The sequence below is a fragment of the Lithobates pipiens genome, unplaced genomic scaffold (assembly GCF_037356315.1).
Source record: "Lithobates pipiens isolate NorthernLeopardFrog02 unplaced genomic scaffold, aLitPip1_a1.2 Scaffold_23, whole genome shotgun sequence".
NCBI classification, from domain to species: domain Eukaryota; kingdom Metazoa; phylum Chordata; class Amphibia; order Anura; family Ranidae; genus Lithobates; species Lithobates pipiens.
Window position 1 is genome coordinate 281,077,283 of NW_027507785.1, and position 20,612 is coordinate 281,097,894.

At 43.1% G+C, this 20,612-nt stretch overlaps 1 protein-coding gene across 7 annotated transcripts in view; it reads right to left on the minus strand.

Annotated features, from left to right (window-relative positions):
- Positions 1-20,612, minus strand: part of OSBPL9 (oxysterol binding protein like 9) — a 220,780-nt gene that overhangs the window by 78,191 nt on the left and 121,977 nt on the right. For 4 of the 7 annotated variants that reach the window (XM_077450243.1, XM_077450242.1, XM_077450244.1 and 1 more), the window contains one exon: positions 6,576-6,671. In XM_077450243.1, the coding sequence (XP_077306369.1) occupies positions 6,576-6,671 (96 nt within the window). Of the gene's footprint in view, positions 1-4,237; positions 4,385-6,575; positions 6,672-18,772; positions 18,791-19,020; positions 19,040-20,612 lie in introns of those variants that run through there. The other 3 variants (XM_077450246.1, XM_077450245.1, XM_077450247.1) reach the window with 3 other exon arrangements.

The following is a 20,612-nucleotide window of genomic DNA, read 5'->3' on the forward strand; positions in this document are numbered from 1 at the left end:
AAACACACACATACACACACACACACACACACACACACAAATGGCCTTATGTAATCTATGTAAATGGCCCCTATGTAACCTATATAATGCTGCAGTGTGAATGATTATCCTTTATCGAGAAACCAGAGACAATCATTCAGAGGTAGTAGTCAGTCACATTCAACTGGACATATTTTGTAATCTTGAAGAGGTTTCATAGATTCTCCAAGCCACGTCTTCAGTTCCAATGAGTGTTAGGAACATACCTTAGCATTTATATCCACACATGTAGCCAAGACACCATAATACAATCATCATGGAACGGGTAAATATTGATTTTCCAAGAACGGGATGGGAGGTGTGAAAGTTGTGGAACCACCCTGTTCTAGTTCATAATCCCTTCCTTGGCTTCAGGGATTTTCTAACTAGAAATAGAATGGTTTAAAAAAGGTTCAGACCTCCCATCCTTTTCTTGGACAGTCAACATCTACACCAGCTTTTCTCAAACTTTTCTACATAGAGGAACTGTGGCAGCCAATTCGTGTATTCAGATGGGTGCGGGGAGTGCCCACTGTTCGAATACAATAGCGCAGCAGGGGAAATTTCTGCATCCACGTCGCTTGTGTGGATGCAAGAATCTGAGTGTTCATCATTCAACCTGCTGGTTGAATGGAAAAAAAAAGAAAAGAAAAAAAAAAATACAACATGTATACCCAGCTTAAAACCTACAAATCAATTTGTGCCTATACTTGTTTAGAGGACAATTCAGTGGGATGGACCAAGTAGTTTAGCCAAAGAGAGCTGGGCAGGCCTGACACCACTCTTCATAAATGTTGTGTGTTGTCAGCGCACTTGAGAAATTAAGGGCCAAGTGCATTTATGGTCGAGCAAGTATTTTATTTGTACTTGTAGGGTATCCAAAGAAAAAATGGAAAATAAAAAACAGATAAACTGCAGCGATATATTGCATGTTTTTCTCTAACATCTCTAAAGCCATCAAGTACCATATTTATCGGCGTATAATACGCACCCCAAGTTTAGGAGGGAATTTTGTGGAAAAAACTTTTAGGAGGGAAATTTAAGGAAAAAAAAAAAACTTACATTTAAATGCCCATCAATGCAGCCTTATCAGTGTCCATCTGAAGCCTCGTCAGCATCATTTGCAGCCTTGTCATGCAGCCTGTCCTCATTGCAGCCTCGTCATTGCAGCCTCGTCATTGCAGCCATGACATGCAGCTTGTCCGTCTTAGTGCATTGTCCGCTTATGTTTTTAAAAATGGTGCCGCCGAGATGTCCCGTGTATCTCGTGGGCACCCGGAAGTTCTTGGCGGCTTTCGGGCCGCTCTCGGAGGCTTTCTGTCGCTCTCGGACCTCAGCAGCTTTCGGCCGCTCTCGGACCTTCCGAGAACGGCCGAAAGCTGCCGAGGTCCGAGAGCGGCCGAAAGCCTCCGAGAAGGGCCTAGGCGGGCAAAAGCCGCCGAGAAGGTACGAGAGCGGCCGAAAGCCGCGAGAAGGGCTCTGGGCGGCTCAAAGCCGCCCAGAGCCCAAAAAATTGTGTGGAAATCACGGAGTATCGGCGTATAACACGCACCCGCGATTTTCCCCTGATTTTAAGGGGAAAAAAGTGCGTGTTATACGCCGATAAATACGGTACTTGCATCTTGAGGCTCTGACCTCAAAGTCCCAATGGAAACACTGTATTCCAGCCCTGAAAAAGACTGAACACACCTGAGCCATTTAACAACCTCAAAGGCTCCAGAAAAAATAGACTGGCAGAGATCTAAGGCAAATGACCCTGATGCTCTAATATACCAAGCCTGACTGCTCTTGTTTGAGATGGCTTACAGGCTCGCTCAACAGGAAAATAACCACAGATGTTCAGAAGCATTCATTCTTAGCAGTTCTTTATATTGGCCAGTAAGGATGAGCTCCGGAGTATTCACATACTCCACGTGCACAGCCCGCCAGGAAGGCAGTGAGTCACTGCCCCGATGCGCGGCAAGACATTCTTGCCCGATGTCTTTCAAAAAGTCAATTACAGTAAAAGTAAAGCCAAAACTATTTTAGTTGTAATATATAGAAGGGTTAAACGCCCTATAAATGTATTTTCTGCTATCAGTGTCACTTCCATTCATATCCTGAGTTGCAACAGATACACAGGAAATGTTCAAATAACAGAATACCCATTTTGGACCGTTGTCAGAGCTTGCTTTTACCTTACTTCTTGCTCAGATGAAAGCTACAAAGGTTTCTGGCTGTTACAATAGTCACCGGGACAAATAAAGCAGAAATAATCCTCCAGCGGGAACACAGACCTCAATAAGTTGGCAAATGGGTCTAACCTTTCCCATTATAAAATAAAAAATTTGCCTTTGCACAAACTTTAACCGGTTCAATACTGGGCACTTTCACCCCCTTCCTGCCCAGACCAATCTTCAGCTTTCAGCACTGTGGCACTTTCAATGACAATTGCATGGTCATGTAACACTGTACCCAAAGGAAATTGGTATCTTTATTTTTTTAGATAGAGCTTTCTTTTGGTGGCATTTAATCACCACTGGGTTTTTTTTTTGTTTTTTGTTTTTAAACAAAAAATACATTTTCGTTTGTTATTTTGTAAAGAAATAATTCTTCTCCTTCACTGATGGGCACTGATGAGGAGGCACAAATAGGCGGCACTGATTTACAGCACTGATAGGTGGTACTTATAGGCGCTGACTGGCATCACTGCTGGGCCCTGTTGGTGCTACACTGACAATGAGGGCACTGATTTTCTGTGCAAATGTCCTCTGTGAGGAAATGCTGCTGATCGGCTCTCCTCTCACGCTGTCAGTGTGAGAAAAGGAATGCCGATAACTAATATTTCCTTGTTTACACAAGATAAGCTGTGACTGTACAAAGCTGATTACATGGGTAAAGTGCCTTGTCATCAGCTTTTAAACGAGATCGGTGATGCACCCTGCCAATCACCACAGGTGTGCAAGTGCGGCAAGAGTGGGACGACATCATATGACATCATCCCAGAACGAGAGAGCCACCTTGCGCTCATCAATTGTCAATACGGGGGGGGGGGGGGGGGGGGCAGGAGGTGGTTAAAGCTCAGGACACTTGAAGAGTATAGTAATGGACGGTACAAACCAAAGTTAAAGTTTTTCACCCATTTTCAGCGAAAACATTTCAAGCACTGGATTCCAGTAAGAAAGCATACAGCTAAAGCTGGGTATACACTAGTAGATTTTTGGGCACATTTTTTTTTTTTTCAATGTGTGCAGCAGGTGTACAGACCAAAATCGGTTAAAATTTGGGGTTTTATGAATATGCATTTGATTTCCTAATCATTAGCATGATCAACTTGTAATTTATTTTTGTCTACAGCAACAAGAAAATCTGAAGGAGCAGGATGGAATTAGTTTCTCAAATAAAGTAATTTTCTAACAGTGTATCTGGTTTTCATTCCATAAAGTCTATTTGATCCAAAATCAAGTGTTAAAAGGAAACATTAACTCATTTTAAGCAGCATTTATTAAGCTGCCAAATGTACTTAGAATTTTTGTACAAATACTCATATAAACATTTATTTGAAATTATACTAAATGAATAGCCAAATTAAGCTAAAAAAAAAAAAAGGCAGATGAGCCAAATGTTCTTGTCCCTGACAGTGCTAAACAATAGGAATTCTTGAGGTCATGGGATCGAGCATGCTCATTCAACTTTTGGTACACCAGACCAGCCTCTCCCACCCTTTTCATCCTAGAGATACCCTTGGAAAAAATAAATAAAATAAGGTCCAGGGGAACCCCTGCAAAAAAAAAACCAATACATTTTTGGCAAATGGGAAGAATGTTCCCCTCGCCATCGTTATCAGAATGCCACTCTTTTAAACAGATAAAAAGATCATTAGTGTGGTGCCACTGGCTCTTTCAAGTGATGCTGACCCCCAAAAATATGCAAGCACCCTTAATTGGGAAGTAAATCAGCCACAGCTCAACCTATGGAGGAAAACTAGGTTTAAAAAGAGCCCTAGCTGAGAATGGCTGAGCCAGACACAACTAACACTGAAAAACCACAGCCGGAAGCTACACTCCTTCACCTGTAGTTCACCTACCCACTTTCTGCAAGGTATTATGATTACTACTATACTACAGGCTTGCTTTAACTTTTAATTTAAACATATAATTAAAAATACTTTTATATGTACAATTAAAAAAAAACAATGACAATATTGCTCTACTTAGCCACCACTTAACTAGAAACTCACCCATTTTAATAGAGGCGCAGCCAAGGCCTCAGACTCCAGCACAGGTCGTTACCTCCAGCTGCAGCATCCAGCTTTAACAACCCCAATAAAGACACTAATTGCTGCGCTGAGGAAATTGTATAAGCGTTCCGTGTTCTGCACTTAATGTTCTGATTTGCAGTCAGTCTGCTTCTACAAATACACCTGGAATCTGACCTTGTGATGTAAACAGGGACTGAACTGCAGTGTTACAAGCGGTCAAAGCCACAGTGTACACTGCCCGAGACAACTGAGTGTTTGTGTGTTAGTCACTGTAATGTCCTCATAGAACAAAAACAGTACAATGAAAAATGTTTGCCTCTGCTAAGAGATCAAAAGGTGCCCGTGATTAGGACAGGACCTCAGTGGAGGACAGTGGTTGGCATCAAAGTCATGCAGATCATGTGCCTCTCAAGTTAAAATGTAGCTTTATCGCAAGTTAAAGAGGAAGTAAACCCTGATGAGTTTACTTCCTCTTTTTTTCCCTACAAAGGCAAAGCATAATGGACTACTATGCATCGCATTAGTAGCCCATTATGTGTCACTTACCTGACACAGGAGCCAGCGAAGTCGCGCTGTCCCCTGTAGTCCGCCGCATCCATCTTGCTTGTGGCGTCTCGCAGCTCCGCCGCTGTCATTCGGCGAAGCCGCGATTACGTCACTCCCGCGCATGCGCACGGGAGTCGACAAATGCGGCAGCTCCATTTTTGGAACTGCCGCGTTCAGTGCGCCTGCGCGCCGCTGTCTACGGCGCATGCGCCGTAGACAGCGGTGCCTGTCTTCAGGCAAATATCTCCTAAACCGTATAGGTTTAGGAGATATTGCTTGGACCTACAGGTAAGCCTTAATCTAGGCTTACCTGTAGGTCAAAGTGGTTTGTAAGGGTTTACAACCACTTTAAAAAACACTTCATGTTTAGTATACACAACATACAGGGCATGTATTATAGTTGTGTTAGGGGTAAGGAGGGCCCAATTCCTCAGTATCATTGATGACCAAGTGCTGGAGATCCCTGTGATAAAGACCACTCACTGCTGCTCCCTCTCCTTGTACAGGATGACTGGTCTTGTCTCCGCCCCTCCATGTAGCGTTCGGCAGACAGCCTGTATTGGGTGGAGCTGCCGAGTCCCTCCCACAGCTTTGCTCTCTGCACAGGCTATGTACAGGACAGTAATAATGTCACTGATATATTAACAAGGTAATAACTGAATTTGGAAAGACATCTGGTGGACCCAAAATAGACTTACTCCCTTTGAGGATCTTGAAGAATATATTTAACCACTTCCCGCCTGTAGGATGTCATACAACCTTCCTGGGCTTTGAGTGGCGACACAAGGATGATGCCTGCTGCAGGCATCATTCCTTTTTTTTTTTTTCAGACAGTAATGGTTTTTAATATAAAAGCAATCCTAGCAGCCAAATAGCCACTAAATTGTTTTTACATGTTTTACACTTTACCAGGAAAGGTGGCAGGAGGGGGTGACCTGATCCTGCCACCTTTCCTGGTGAGGCAGGAAAGCCTAGGACTGAAGCTGGTGGTTTTCGCTAGCATACCATAGAGAAGAGCGAGGACTAAATTGTCTCTGATCATCTTTATGATTCCAAAAACCAAAGGTATTTTGTCACGTTTGGTTTCAGCGGGATGCAAAAAAGCTATTACTGGCTTGTGAAAGCATCAGATTAAACCAAACATAGCATCTGATCAAAAAGATGTGAGAATAGAACACAATCATAGTGGGGGATTCTAAATTTTGACTGAAAAAGTGGAAAAACAAACACTTTACCATATATCTTCAAGACAAGCAGCCAATCGATTTACCAGATAGTTTATTATGTATAGACCGAGGTCCCTCTCTGTCCAGGGATGTCCGTGAGTGTCTCAGCCATCCGAGATTCTCCTTCTTGACTGGCTGAGACACAGCAGCAGCGCAATTGGCTCCCGCTGCTGTCAAAGTCAGCCAGCCAATTAGGGGAGAAAGGGGGCGGGGAGTTGTGACTCATCTCGGGTGCCCGTAGAGCAAACTGCTTGCTGTGGGGGCAACAGGAGGGAGGAGCCAGGACAACAGAAGAGGGACCCAAGAATAGGAGAATCTGGGCTTTTCTGTGCAAATCCACTGCAACAGGGCAGGTAAGTATAACTTGTTTGTTATTTTTATAGAAAAAAAAAAAAAAAAGACTTTACAATCGCTTTAACCCAACCCTTCCTAAAAGTTGGTGAAACCTGCCTTATTACATCTTACACAATAATATTTTACCAACATTTCAAACAATCACAAACAAATACAGCAAAAGTAAAACAAAAAATTAATGCTGAACATACCTTTATCTGGTCAATTAATATCTGGAGGTAAGCATCCGACTCGGCAAGCTTCTTATCAAAATCCTGAATGCTTGGAACAAACCCAGAGTCCGCACCCTGAAAAATAAAACCGCACCATTAAACCAAAGCCTGTACAGCGAGAGACTACCGCTGGCATGCGTGTATCTAAACCTGTCTACACAGATCGTAAATGACCAGACAGGCACATTAACTGCAGACATTTCTTTAGCCTGTGTTTCATAGCGGGCAATGCCCATACATACTGGAAACCTTAACACACATCTGTACAGTTAACACTCAAATTTAGATCTTGCGATCATCTTTCCTTACCATTATAATACGAGGGCTCTATCGAAAGTAATGCAAAAAGTAAGGTAAGCAGTTTTTTTTATTAATTTATATAGGTTGTTCAAATTTCCCATGTTGGTTTAACTTTTCCTCAGTAGTAACTGTTGTACTTTTTTTTCTCATTGCATGAAAAGAAGGGATTCCAAGCAGAATTAACATGCGGTCATTGAGTTCTTGATGAAGAAGAGGTGCTAGCTGTCCAACAACCACAGAAGGCTACAAAACGTTTACAGAGATGACACCATTTAAACTTCATCCATTTGCACACATTACTCTCGTCAATGGTGTCATTCCTATAAACCAGACATGGTGGCCCGTGTTTCTGGCTTTACATGGCCTCCCTGGTCAGATAGAGATAGAGAATATATATCTCTTTTGTGGCCCCCTGGAGCTGCATCGGAGGGGACAGGGTGGGGACGGGACGAGTGCCGTCATATTACATACAGGAGGAGAATCTCCTGTTTACTCGGAGGCCTCTGTAATAGGTAGTCCCCTCTACTGGGCTGCCACTAGACAACTGTTCTGTCCATCACAGGAGGCGGGACTTTGTATTAAAGAGGCCGCTGAGTAAACAGAAGATTCTCCCATATGTAATCTACAATGGTGAGGCTGCATTCATGGTAATGGAAAGGCTGCAAATCGGCTCTGATTCTTATTTTGCTTCACAGTCCTTTATTTAAAAAGTTTTATCCTGAAACTTCCCCCTTAAAGTGAAGGTGCGTGTTATACGCTGATAAATACTGTCTATCCAAATAACACGCCCAAGTTCATCTCTTCACCACAAACAGAATTTTTGTTGGGCAGTGTATTAGTACTCGGACAAACACCCACCGAATTTTAATGTTTCAAAGAATGTCAGGAAAAATGGTTCGACCTCACGCATGTTCCCTTCATCAAATCTGACCCTCTTTTTTAAAAAAAAGTTTGGACACCCCTGCTATAAACAGTCTGTAGCCTTCTGTATATGTTGGACAGTTTGCACTGCTCGGTCATCAACAACTCAATGACAGCACATTGCTTCTGCTCGGAATCCATTACTTACCTTTAGGCTGGGTTCACTCTATTGCGAATTGGATGCGGGTTCACCGGATTCCTGCTGAGAGCCGGAGCATGCTGCAGTGTGAACCCAGCCTTTAGCAAAAAAAAAAAAAACAAACAAAAAAAAAAAGACGTAATCTGAACTTGTGTAAGAATAAAAAAAAAATTAAAAAAAGTTATGCTCACTTTTGCATTACTTTCAGTACAGCTCCCGTAAAAACAATCCCTTAATAGGTACAGACTAACACAGGCTCAATGCAAGAGCACATAGAAAAACAATTGTTAAATATTGGCCCAGTTTACAACAACAATTCTCTTTAGTGTAAATATGAGACCTGAGGTCTTTTTGACTCCATATCTCATATTTAAGAGGTTCTGTCATGCATTTTTCTATTACAAGGGATGTTTACATTCCTTGTAATAGGAATAAAAGTGACGCATTCTTTTTTTTTATAAACAGTGTAAAAAAAAAAAAAAAAATGATAATATATATATATATATATATATATATATATATATATATATATATATATATATATATATATATATATATATATATATATATATATATATATATATAAATATATAAATTTTTGTTAAATGTGCCCATCCCGACAAGCTCGCATGCAGAATCAAGCGCATATCTGACTAGCTCCCGCTAGAGCTGCACAATTAATCATCAAGAATCGTTATTGCGATCTTGACTAAAGTGTTTCACAATTCTCGGCTCTTCTGAAGCCATAGCCCTCAAAAGAAAGGAAGGATAAAAACTGGGCAGTCTGCCAAGAATCAAAACATTCTTTATCTGTTGAACTTCAGTATAAGGCCTCATGCACACAGACGTTTTTACAGCCGCTTTTTTGAGCATTTTTTGCAGCTTAAAAACGCCTGTCCATGTTAGTCTATGGCTTCATGCCCACCTAGGCGTTTTTGAGCTGCAAATGGCATAGGCGTTTTTAAGCTGTAAAAAAAAAAAAAAAAAACAGGACCAGTGCATTCCGTGGCGCAGAGCTAGAGCTGTAAAAATGTGAATCGTGGAAAAACGCGCATAAAATGCGCAACATATATTTTCTTTGTTTTCTGTGGCATTGTGGGAAATTTGGGAGTGCTATAGCCAAGAGATGTGTTTCTTTAAAAAAACGCTACTTAACTCTAATGCTAAAAAAACTTGCAAAAATGCCAATGCAAAACACGGTAAAAATCTTGTTTTTAACGCCGATTTTTTTCAGGCATCGGAGCTAGCTTTGCAGTCAGTTTTTTAAAACGTCCGTGTGCATGAGCACTTAAGGGGAAATTTTCTGGTGACAACTGTGAAAGTTGATTTTTCACCTGCTGTGTATTTGGTAACCCTTCACTACTTTACAAAAAATAAAAAAGTTTGGACTTTAAACATTTTGTGATTGAGGGGCTCTCATTCCCTATATCATGGAGAAAAATGCCCATGTCACATGTACCATATTTTGGCAGGCACATCGATACAGAAGAGGATGAGGAAATCCCTGAGCAGCGGTCATTTTTGGTTGTAACATATCTGTGAAAATACCTGCCTATCTATGGGTACAATTTTTTTTTATCATGCCTCCATTCCCAGTCTGTTTCGACCATAAATACAATGGTGTGTCTGGCTAGCGATGATGCATATACATTACACCACCTAGATACTAGAAATTGTTAGGATTATCACCACAACACTTTAAATCTAGCTATAGACACCCTCATATGTTTGGAAACCAAAGATGGATCAGTCTCCTTTACTTGAAACATACAGTAGACATGTGCAAATACAGTATATCATATATCAAAAAATATAATATTGCCATCAGGACGTTTAAGAGGTACACCTTTCTATATATGTCTATTTGGGGGGGTGCAGCTGTGCATAGTAACCAATCCACGTCTAACTTCAGTTTGTTCAATTAAGCTTCCAGAATAATACCACCCCCCTCCCCCCAATAATACAATACACAATAGTTGCAACCAATCCTCCAAGGTGCTTATTTTCAAGACTTATCTGTCAGTCGCACTCTGATGTCATCACTTACAATGCATTCTCTGGAGATCAGCCTTAAGACAGTATACAGTACAGTATAAAAAAGTTTTCCTTGTTCACAAATTCCTATTTTTACATAAAACCAAAAGACTAAAGTCAATGCTTTTCCAGCCCAATACCTTCACATACATATACTCCTAGACAAACCTCCAAGCCCACAGCTCAGCTACTACCAGGGTCTGTTTATTACAAAGTCTACTTTTCCGGTTTGTCTGAAGCAGATTCCTGCAGAAGGATGAGAAGAATTCACGTGCATTGTGTTTCCCAGAAATCTATTTCAAAACAGGAGATTTATAGGGCGGTGGACACATCAGAAAAAGAGCATGCAACCAGTCCAGCATCGGTCTTAAGCATATGCCATATACAGGCGGTCTCCGGGTTACAAACAAGATAGGGTCTGTAGGTTTGTTGAATATGTTTGTAAGTCAGAACAGGTACATTTTTTAAATGTAGCTCCAGCTAAAAAAACTATTTAAGTTTTCTGGATAAAATAGAGAAGAGTTAACACTCCACCTGTAACGTTTGTTTTGCTGTCTGTGCCCCTGTTCAGAAGATTTCACCTCACTTTCTGTCCCAATGGCATTTGGATTTAGAAAATTTTGGGTTAATGGGAAAACAAGCCTTGGTGATGAAGCTTCAGTGGTGGTACCTTTTTCCCATTACAACTCTTACAGGAGTGAATTTCCCTTCCTAGGGGTAGATTTTCTCACTTCCTGTTGTCTCCCTCCGTTTGTAAGTAGGAGTCGTTTGTAAGTCGGATGTTTGTAACTAGGGGACCGCCTGTATAGTGGAAAGTCTCAGGTGACAAAGTGACTGCCCAAATATTGCAACAAGGCTGGCAATCAAACATACATCAGTTAAAGTAGAATTCTAGGATAAAAACTTCTACTCTTTAAACTGCTCCCACCCCCTTTCTTATATCTATACTAACTTCCATTTCATAATGGGCCGCATCAGCAGTATGGTTGCCTTCAAAGGGCCAGTTGTATCTGGAGTAGGGATGCACTGAAATTTCGGCCGCCGAAACATATCGGCCGAAAATGGCCCTTTCGGCAATTTGCTGAAAGGAAAAAACGGCCGATAATTGAGCCGAAAATGGGGCGGGGCCTGGGCGGGGCCAGAGCACCGCCCTCGCCCCTGGTGCTGCCCATCATGGGAGGTGTATAGCGCAGGAGAGCCGCCTCCGCCGTCCGGTTCAATAGAGCGCCGGGAACATCACAGCTTTAATTTCAATAGCTGTGTGTTCCCCCGTCGCGCGCCGTCGCATACAGCCCCTCCCCCTTGTTCTGGGAACTTTGATAGACAGATCACCCGTCCAGATTGGACGGGGGATCTGTCTATCACAGTTCCCCGGACAAGGGGGAGGGGCTGTATGCGACGGCGTGCGACGGGGGAACACACAGCTATTGAAATTAAAGCTGTGATGTTCCCGGCGCTCTATTGAACCACATGGCGGAGGCGGCTCTCCTCTTTCTTTGCTGCATCACTGGCTGTACGGGGGCGTCACTGACTACACAGGGGACACAACACTGGCTGCACATGCACAGGGCACACAACACTGGCTGCACAGGGGACACCACACTGGCTGCACTGGGGACACCACACTGGCTGCACTGGGGACACCACACTGGCTGCACTGGGGACACCACACTGGCTGCACTGGGGACACCACACTGGCTGCACTGGGGACACCACACTGGCTGCACTGGGGACACCACACTGGCTGCACTGGGGACACCACACTGGCTGCACTGGGGACACCACACTGGCTGCACTGGGGACAACACACTTATCTCTTATCATGTCACCAGTCTCTGGCCACCTCCTGTACCATGTCGCCAGTCTCTGACCACCTCCTGTACCATGCCGCCAGTCTCTGACCACCTCCTGTACCATGTCGCCAGTCTCTGACCACCTCCTGTACCATGTCGCCAGTCTCTGACCACCTCCTGTACCATGTCGCCAGTCTCTGACCACCTCCTGTACCATGTCGCCAGTCTCTGACCACCTCCTGTACCATGTCGCCAGTCTCTGACCACCTCCTGTACCATGTCCCCAGTCTCTGACCACCTCCTGAACCATGTCCCCAGTCTCTGACCACCTCCTGAACCATGTCCCCAGTCTCTGACCACCTCCTGTATAAAAATATTTTTTAAAAACAGTCATTTTCGGTATTGGTGCTGTTTCGCTATCGGTTTTGGTTTTTGGCCTAGTGTATTTTTCATTTTCGGTATCGGTTTCGGCACCAAAAAACCCATTCGGTGCCTCCTTAATCTGGAGTGCACTATGTACAGAATGCAAGGTTTAATAGTGCATTACACATAGGGTGCAGAGCTCAGGATTATGCTACAGTAAGTACAGAATGCAGAGTTCAGGAGTGCTCTGTGTACAGAGTAAAAAGTTTAGGAGTGCACTACGTACAGAATGTAGAGTTCAGTTAAGGAGTGTACACCTAAACTTTTTACTCTGTACACAGTGCACTCCTAAATGGAACGCTACACTCTACGCAGTGCACTCCAAAACTTTTTACTGAGTGTAGAGTTCAGTTCAGGATTGCACTGTGTACAGAGTAAAAAGTTTAGGAGTGCACTATGTACATGTGTAGAGTTCAGTTCAGGGGTGTGCTGTGCATAGAATGCAGGGTTCAGGAGTGTGTTACGTACAGAGTTCAGGGGTGTGCTGAGTGCAGGGTTTAGGGGTGTGTTATGCACAGTGTGCAACTTCAACCCTCCCTCCAAAGCTTCCTCACATCTCTTTCCTACCTTGCCTGGCTCTAGTACCTCCCTGTGCAGGCAGCTCTGCCTCACCTTGCACGGAGATCATGCTCGCTCTCACATTCTGGAGATCTGTCCCCACCATGAGTGCATGCAGGGATCCATTCATTTTGAGAGCCACTGAGATTTAAGCTGTCCCTTGTAAACACTGAAGGCTTCTGTGTTTACAAGGAACAGCGAGGAGTAGGAGCGGAGGGTGAGAGACGGAGGTGAGGGGATGGAGTTCCACCACGTTCCAGCTGCAAAACTGGATGCAAGGGCCAAATGACAAGGCCTAGAGGACCAGATTCGGCCCACAGGCCTTGTGTTTGACATAAGTGCTGATGGAGGAAAATGCATATACTTACCTATTTTCAGGCCACTCTGGTCTGATCACGTAATCTACCCTGTTCCAGGTGGCACAACCTACAGTGGAGAGGAGAGCATGCACTGGCAATGGCTAGAATGCCTGAGCGGTGACATTACCCATAGGCTCACTATGGGCCATCATTTGTCAGCGCTCCCTCCTCTCCCCTAGAGCAGCTTATGACCAGACTGGAGCAGCCCGAGAATAGGCAAATATATGCCCCTTTCTTCTACAGGGTAGTTATTATAAGCTTTAGAAGAGGGGAGAGAACAGTTTAAGGATTAGATAGTTTTATCCTGGAATTCTACTTTAAAAAGGAGGAACTCCAGGTCGCCCCCCCCCCCCAAAAAAAAGTCAGCAGCTACAAATACTGTAGCTGCTGACTTTAAATAATAGGAGACTTACCTATCCAAGGATCCAGGTGTTGGCATCTCAGGTAAGGAAAACCAGTTTTCTACTGCCTATGTACGAGTCGCGCTGCATTTTTTGAATGGTCCAGTAATCTTCCTGGAGCTGTGATGTGTCCCAGAAAGCTACAGGGGGAGAAGGGGGGGGGGGTCCAAATAACTGCTCAGATCGTCACGGCAATCTGACTGAAAGTGGGAGCGGGTATCCGTCAAAACCAGAAACCCACTCCCGCCCAAAAAGTGCCAAAAGTGAGACATGTTAACAAGTGGAACTAACCTTTTTGGATGAAGTTCCACTTTAAGCATAGGTATATTATTTTTTGGTTTAAAGAACAACTCCAGGTTTGCACACAATTTACACAATTGTGTTGGGGCCAGTGAGGCTGCTGGATGTGCAGTATAAACCAAGTAGCTTTGGCTACATACTGCACTTTGTGTTTTCCGGGTCGGAGCAGACACGTCCTGTCTCATACCCGGAACACAGGAGACTCTACAGCAGGGGCGCTCAGCAATTCAGAGGGAGCGATGTATTCCATCGATGATTACAAAGCTTCCTCTAAATGGCTGAGTCAGAGAGGTGGGCTGATGTCACACGTCTGACACTTTGTATTTATTGACAGAATACATCACTCCCTCAGAATGGCTGAGTGCTGCTGCTGTAGACTCTGCTGTGCTCCCGGTATGAGACAGGAAGTCTCCGCCCGCACACAGAACACACAGTGCGGTATGCTATATGGAGCCACAGCTAATTACAGTTTATAACACATCCAGCAGCCTCATAGGTTAGTGAGAGACAGTTTGTTTGGGCCAGTTTGGCCCAAACAAGCTATGTGAATTGTGTAAAAACCTGGAGTTCTCCTTTTATCACATGGCAAAATGTGCGTTTGCTTCTATGTTTGGTGTGCCGCTAACAATTAATGGCACTAAAAGCGCAACTAGTAATTTTAGGTGTATAAAGGCCATACAATATACAATCTGATTGTACAATCTCCTTTAGCTCTGCTATCCATTATGTAGTGCAAGGGCCTGTCTGATTGGATATAGAGCGATTGGCTAGATAGGCGTTTCCTACTATTATATAAATCTGGTAAATCTAAAGGAGATTGTACAATCTTGTATAGTGTATGGCCACCTTTATACACCTAGTTGCTTTCAGTGCAATTGTTAATGGCACACCAAACACACATTATGCCATGTGAATAAACTAGTGGCAAATGCTGCAAAACGCACAGTAAAAAAAAACAAAAAAAAAAAAACAAACACACACACACAACCCACAAAATGCATTTTTTTGCAAAAAACAGGCTGCCCTATGCGTGTCACAAGAAAAACGAGCCACAAAGCGTTCGCTCCCACTATGCTAGATGTGAATGGGGCCTGAAAGTGAAACTGGTGCGTTAATAAGAACAATGAGGCTCCATTCACATCTGTGCGCTTTCTTGCATTTCATAAATGCGCGGCACCAAAAGTCGAAGTAAATAAAAAATGCATCAAGTTCCACTCTTTTAAAAAAAAAAAAAAAAAATGTTCTGAAGCTTCTTGCTTCTTTGGTGCGAGTGCAAGTGTAGGGCAGCCCATTCAGGTGGATAGGCTGCCCTATGCGAGATGAGTGAAAATGCTCCAAAAATACCAGCCTACCCAATCCCCCCCTCCCCCCCAAAAATAATGTATTAAAAAAAAAAAAACGCACGGGGGAATGAGAGTTCCCTTTATGTAGAGATGTGAACAGGGTTTGACAGCTGAGTGTTTCTGTCCACTCCCTCTTATGTGCTTGTATAAAGATGGCCACTATGCAATCGAATTGTATATTATGCATTTAGCGAGCAGGGTGATCACTGATTGATTGTATTTCATTTAAAAAAATGCAGCTGGGAGTGGGTGGGTAGGAGGGCAGAGGATGCAGGGTGTATGCTAATGAGGTCAGATGGTCAACTCCTTCCTGTGTCATGACCTATAGTCTTTAAGGAAGGAAGACAGAAGCAATAGATATGTTTGGAAACATGGAGGGAGGACAGTAAGGTAAGGGTCTGTAAATTTTATGGAAAGCTTTGATACATTTGCAAAAAAAGTACATGAATGCTGTATTGGTACATAGGCGAGATGGAATTTTAGAAAAAAAAAAAAAAAAAGTGAACTTATCCTTTAATGTTGGCAACAGAAACACTGATGTCTCGTTGACAAATACGGTGCCACATCTACCCCCCGGAAAACACTTTGCTTGGATGTCAGGACCCATGACAATCTTTTCTCTATCAATGAGTGGACACTTATTCCCTATGCTCCACAGCAAAAGGAACAATCAGAGCCTGAGACATACAGACACGAGTCCTGTAAATAGACCACAGAAAGGATAATCGGTGCTTTGCTTTGTATAAAGGGTTTGTACAGCAACCTCAGACAGGGTGTAACCACACACTCCGGGGGCATAAGAGTACATCCCTTCCCTAGCAGCAATGTTTTTATACATACATATTACTAGGCTCTAAATCCAGAAAAACCAACTGCACCAAGGGATGACTATTTCTGTTACACCCTTAAGAGCTTATAAATGGATGTGAACTCTCATAGTTCTTTACCTAGGGAACTCCAATCCATTCAGGAGTGTCAGTCTTTTACGCAAACTAGCAAATTATTTTCCTATAACACCCAGACTTATCAGAGGGCAACAAATCTGCAGTTTTCCTTTCACTAGTCCCCAAGCAATATCAGCTTCTAGACTCACCACATAAAGCCAATGCAATATTCAAAAAACAAAAATTCTCTATGAACACGGTTTATGATCTCCCTATACCTATAACAGTGCACCCATAGGGCAGAACAGAAAAAAAGAAAAAAAATGTATAGCCACTCCTCCATAGCATGTCATAACTGTCAATGATGGAGAAATAGCACATCTCCTTTACTCTGTTAAAGATCTTAAAAGACAACAACATCCAATTAAAACTACACTAGTGGGGAGGCGGGAGCTTGGTTTTAAAGGCCGGTTCACACTGGTCTAACATGCGCTCCATATTCAAGAGCACAAGTCTCACGACATGTCAAAATCAATGGTTCCCTATGAGACCCGTCTTAACTGGTCTGACTTGGCCACGATTTCAGCCCATTGATTTGAGTGTAAGTTGCATCCATCTTAACTGATGCCACTTGTGCTCTGAGGATCGAGAGGGAACCCTATGCCAATTTTTTTAAACGCCATGGGGTTCCCCCCAAACGCCATACCAGACCCTCAACAATGGGGGACAGTCTTCATCTTTAACAAAGGACTTCTCCAAAACCGCCTCTTTATTGTAAAACTACACTTTTTTGGTGAATGGATACTCACTCACATGAAGGGGGGGGGGGGGTGTCGGGATCTGGGGGCCCCCCTTGTTAGATTCCAATAACCCTCCTGCCTGCAAGGGTTGTTGGGAAGAGGCCTTTGTCTCCAACAACATGGGGATGAGGTGCTTTGGGGTGGGTGGTACAGAGCCCCCCTGCCCCAAAGCACACCCCATGTTTAGGGCATGTGGCCTGGCCTGGTATGACCTGGGGGGGGGGCAAAACTTTTTTTTGTTTGGAGTTCCCCTCAAGATCCATGCCAAACTCAAAGGGCCTGGTATGGTCGGATTAAAGTCGGATCCTGTTCACTGAAGTTGCATGGAAGTCGTAGTCGTAGGGCGAAGTCGTAGGGCGAAGTCGGATCAGAAGTCATATGACCTTCGTGTTGGATCAGTGTGAACATAGCCATAAAATTATATCTTTATAAATCTATAAAGATCTGTGATTATAACTGCAATAAATGCCACATCCTGTATGGCACAGGATTTCAGCATATGACTTTGTTATTTAAAAAAATAAATCATCATGAACAAGTCATACTTAACTGCTCAGTGCAGTGGTTTTTGCACACTTCATTTTGCAGCCCTTATCCTTCAATTTTGTACCCCCCCCCCCCCCCCACTGGCACTCATGGCCTCTCCCTCCTGCCAAGTGCCTCCATAGCAAGGAGCTTGCTATGTGGGCAACCGAGCAGGCTCGCTTCTGAGCTGCTGCTCTGTGTGTCCATTCACACACGGAGCACAGCTCAACCCTGCTCTCTCCTCATTGGTCTACTGGCTGTGATTGACAGTAGCAAGAGCCAATAGCTCCCACTGCTCTCTTAGCCAAGGCCGAAGAGACCCAGGAGAGCTATTGCTCTTGTGCAGAGTGCTGGATTGAGGGGGTGGGGGGGGGCTCAGACAAGTATTGGGGGGGGGGGGGATGCTCCACACAGAAGGTTTTTACCTTCGTGCATAGAATAAACAGTCCATCTTGCTATAAATTCAGTGATAAATGACAGTGCCCACCCCTCCCTCCTCCTCCATGCCCACTAACCAGCTACACACAATGGGATACTACATGTAGATTGATAATAAATAAAATAAAAAGGATAATGTAAATTCAACATTGTGTTTTTAGTATCACTTTAAAACTGAACATACACTATACAATCACCTAGACTTTCCAAAACCATGTAATAGGAGGACAAATCCATTCAATTTGTATCATATCAGGCAGACCTTTGCACTAGATAGTTTATGAGAGATCTAAAGGGGATTGTATAATCAGATTTTATATAGTGTATGGTCATCATTACACGATTGTTTAAAGGAAAAATATCCACACTACTCTATAAAAAGTGTACATATACCCTTTTACTATGTATTATTAAGTGACATCTACATATAAACAATGATAAAAGTGGGTGATAGCTTTGTTACTAAAAAAACAAAAACAAGGTGCTGCAACTAAACCTAAATATTCGGCTTGTGCATAAGTGTAAAGAAACTTCAATTGTGCAATTGAATTAACACACTCAGGTTGTGCAATTGAAGTTTCTTTACACATCATTACACGATTATCACACAGGATCCGTACAGTGCTGACAGCTTGCACAGCTCTTATTGTATAAAACTCTAATAATAATTATAGTAATATACAGCAATAATACATGTATAATAATAAAATTATTTATAACGTACACAAGCACAAAATAAGAAAAGAAAAAGCAGAAATGCAGTATATAATGTTATCTAATGTAATACAAGGATAAATCTAAACAATCCATACACTATCAAATCAGGCAGGACTTTGCATTACATAGTTGACAGATCTAAAGGTGATTGTACAAAATGTATTGTGTGTGGTTGTCATTATATTACAAGCACTAGAAGTAGCAGAAATGCATCTATCAGTTGAATAGGCTTTATCCATACCTGATGTCAGAGAGTAACAAGAAGGTACCAGGTAAGCACACAAAACACCCCTCTACAGGCCCTCAAAGTTCCATAGGTGGATTCATTTTTGTTAGCTTACTTTAGAACAGTTACACTATTAAAAAAAAAAATTAAAAAAAGAAGTTTCCATTTCCATGTTCTGGTCACCGTTGATAATCAGTCACTGAAAGATTAACTCCCTAAACACAACCTTCCTCCAGCATGTACCCTTATCTTCTGTCACCAACCTTCTGTCCCTGTATGTCCCTCTGTCCTGCAGGGCAGAAGACAGCAGCCTCATCCTTGTGTCATCTCTACAGGGTAGAAGAGGGGCTGTTTATGCCACGTACTTCACAAAAGGGAGGGGGAGACGCTCTGGGCTGCTGCTGTGCCAGTTCTTGGAAGGAAGAGAGCTGTGCTAATACAGCCAATTAACTCCAGCACTGACATCACATGTGCCCATACACGCTAACATACAGTATACATCAACGCTGCTCCCAATAGAGAAAAAAAATAAAATACACACACACACACACACACACACACACATAAACAATGCCGATAATTTAAAAAATAAAGCCATCTTTTCCCAAACGCAAACACGTATTTGGCTTTATTTTATCAGAAAAGAGGTCTGAGAAATGAAACTTGTTGCCATGTGTGATGATCCCATCGTTCCTTTGTTCCAGGCCTCAGTAAGTTGAAAGTGATTCTGAAGTCGAGACATTTTTTACCGTAATTCCATCCCTGGATTAGATGCAATTACCCCAGTAGCTGTATATTGCAACCCCCACTAAACACTTACCCAAGTCCTCTCTCGATCTAGCACTGTGCCCCATCTGCAGCAGTGCTCTCTTCTTCCTCTTCTCCTAGGACACAATGGGCAGCAGAGGGAGCCATTGGCTCCTGCTGCAGTCAATCAAATCATGTGAGGAGGGAGCAGGTAAAGGCCTAGCTGCATTGTGTGTGTGTCCATGGATGCACACAGCCCGGCTCAGGAGCATACCCCCACAAGTGCTGGCATTTATCGCTCCTCCTCGTGTCGGCCTGCCTACATAGAAAACTGCTATGTGGGCAGACACAGAAGAGGAGGAGCCAGGAACACCAGCGGAGGACCCCAGATAAGGTGGTAAGAGACAGCTCTGTGAAATACCATTACTTCCATTTTCTACTATTTGTTCATTTAGGTGCATGGCTGCACATCACGTATTCCATTCATAGGCTTCTCATAGGTATCAAAAGCAGAAAAAAAATATACAAGTAAGCTTGCCCCTACATTACATGAAGGTAAAAAATGAATTTTAAAAGTGAGTCTTGCTCCCCCCACAGCCCCCCAATACTCACCTGAGCTTCCTCTAGATCCAGAAATGTGCACAAGAGCCTCGGCTGTCCCAAGACTCCCTCTTTTTTTTTTTTAAGTCAAACCATTAATACCAATTTAAAGCTCGACTCCAGCTTAACGCCTTAATTTGGGTGAAGCTGGCCTACTGTATTTCCTTTACCAATACATGGCACTGTTAGCACGCTATAAACTGCATGTCACAGTGCTGGGCTACAAGACTTTCTGTAATTAAATGGGTTTCAAACTTACCTTTTCATTTCAATCTGTAGCGCTCTGATATATCCAAAAATTACTGATGGAGAAAAAAAAAAAATCTTGTTTTGTTGCTTCCTAAAAATACAGCACTGAAGGTATTACATCCGAAATGTACAAACACCCTAGAAGTGTCATTTCCTGCTCATGTGATTGGCCCACACCTCTCATTGTGAAATCATCAGACAGACCCTCCCATTTAGGGTAAAGGAAGTGACTAATTGGAATGCAAAACTTGAGTTTCTA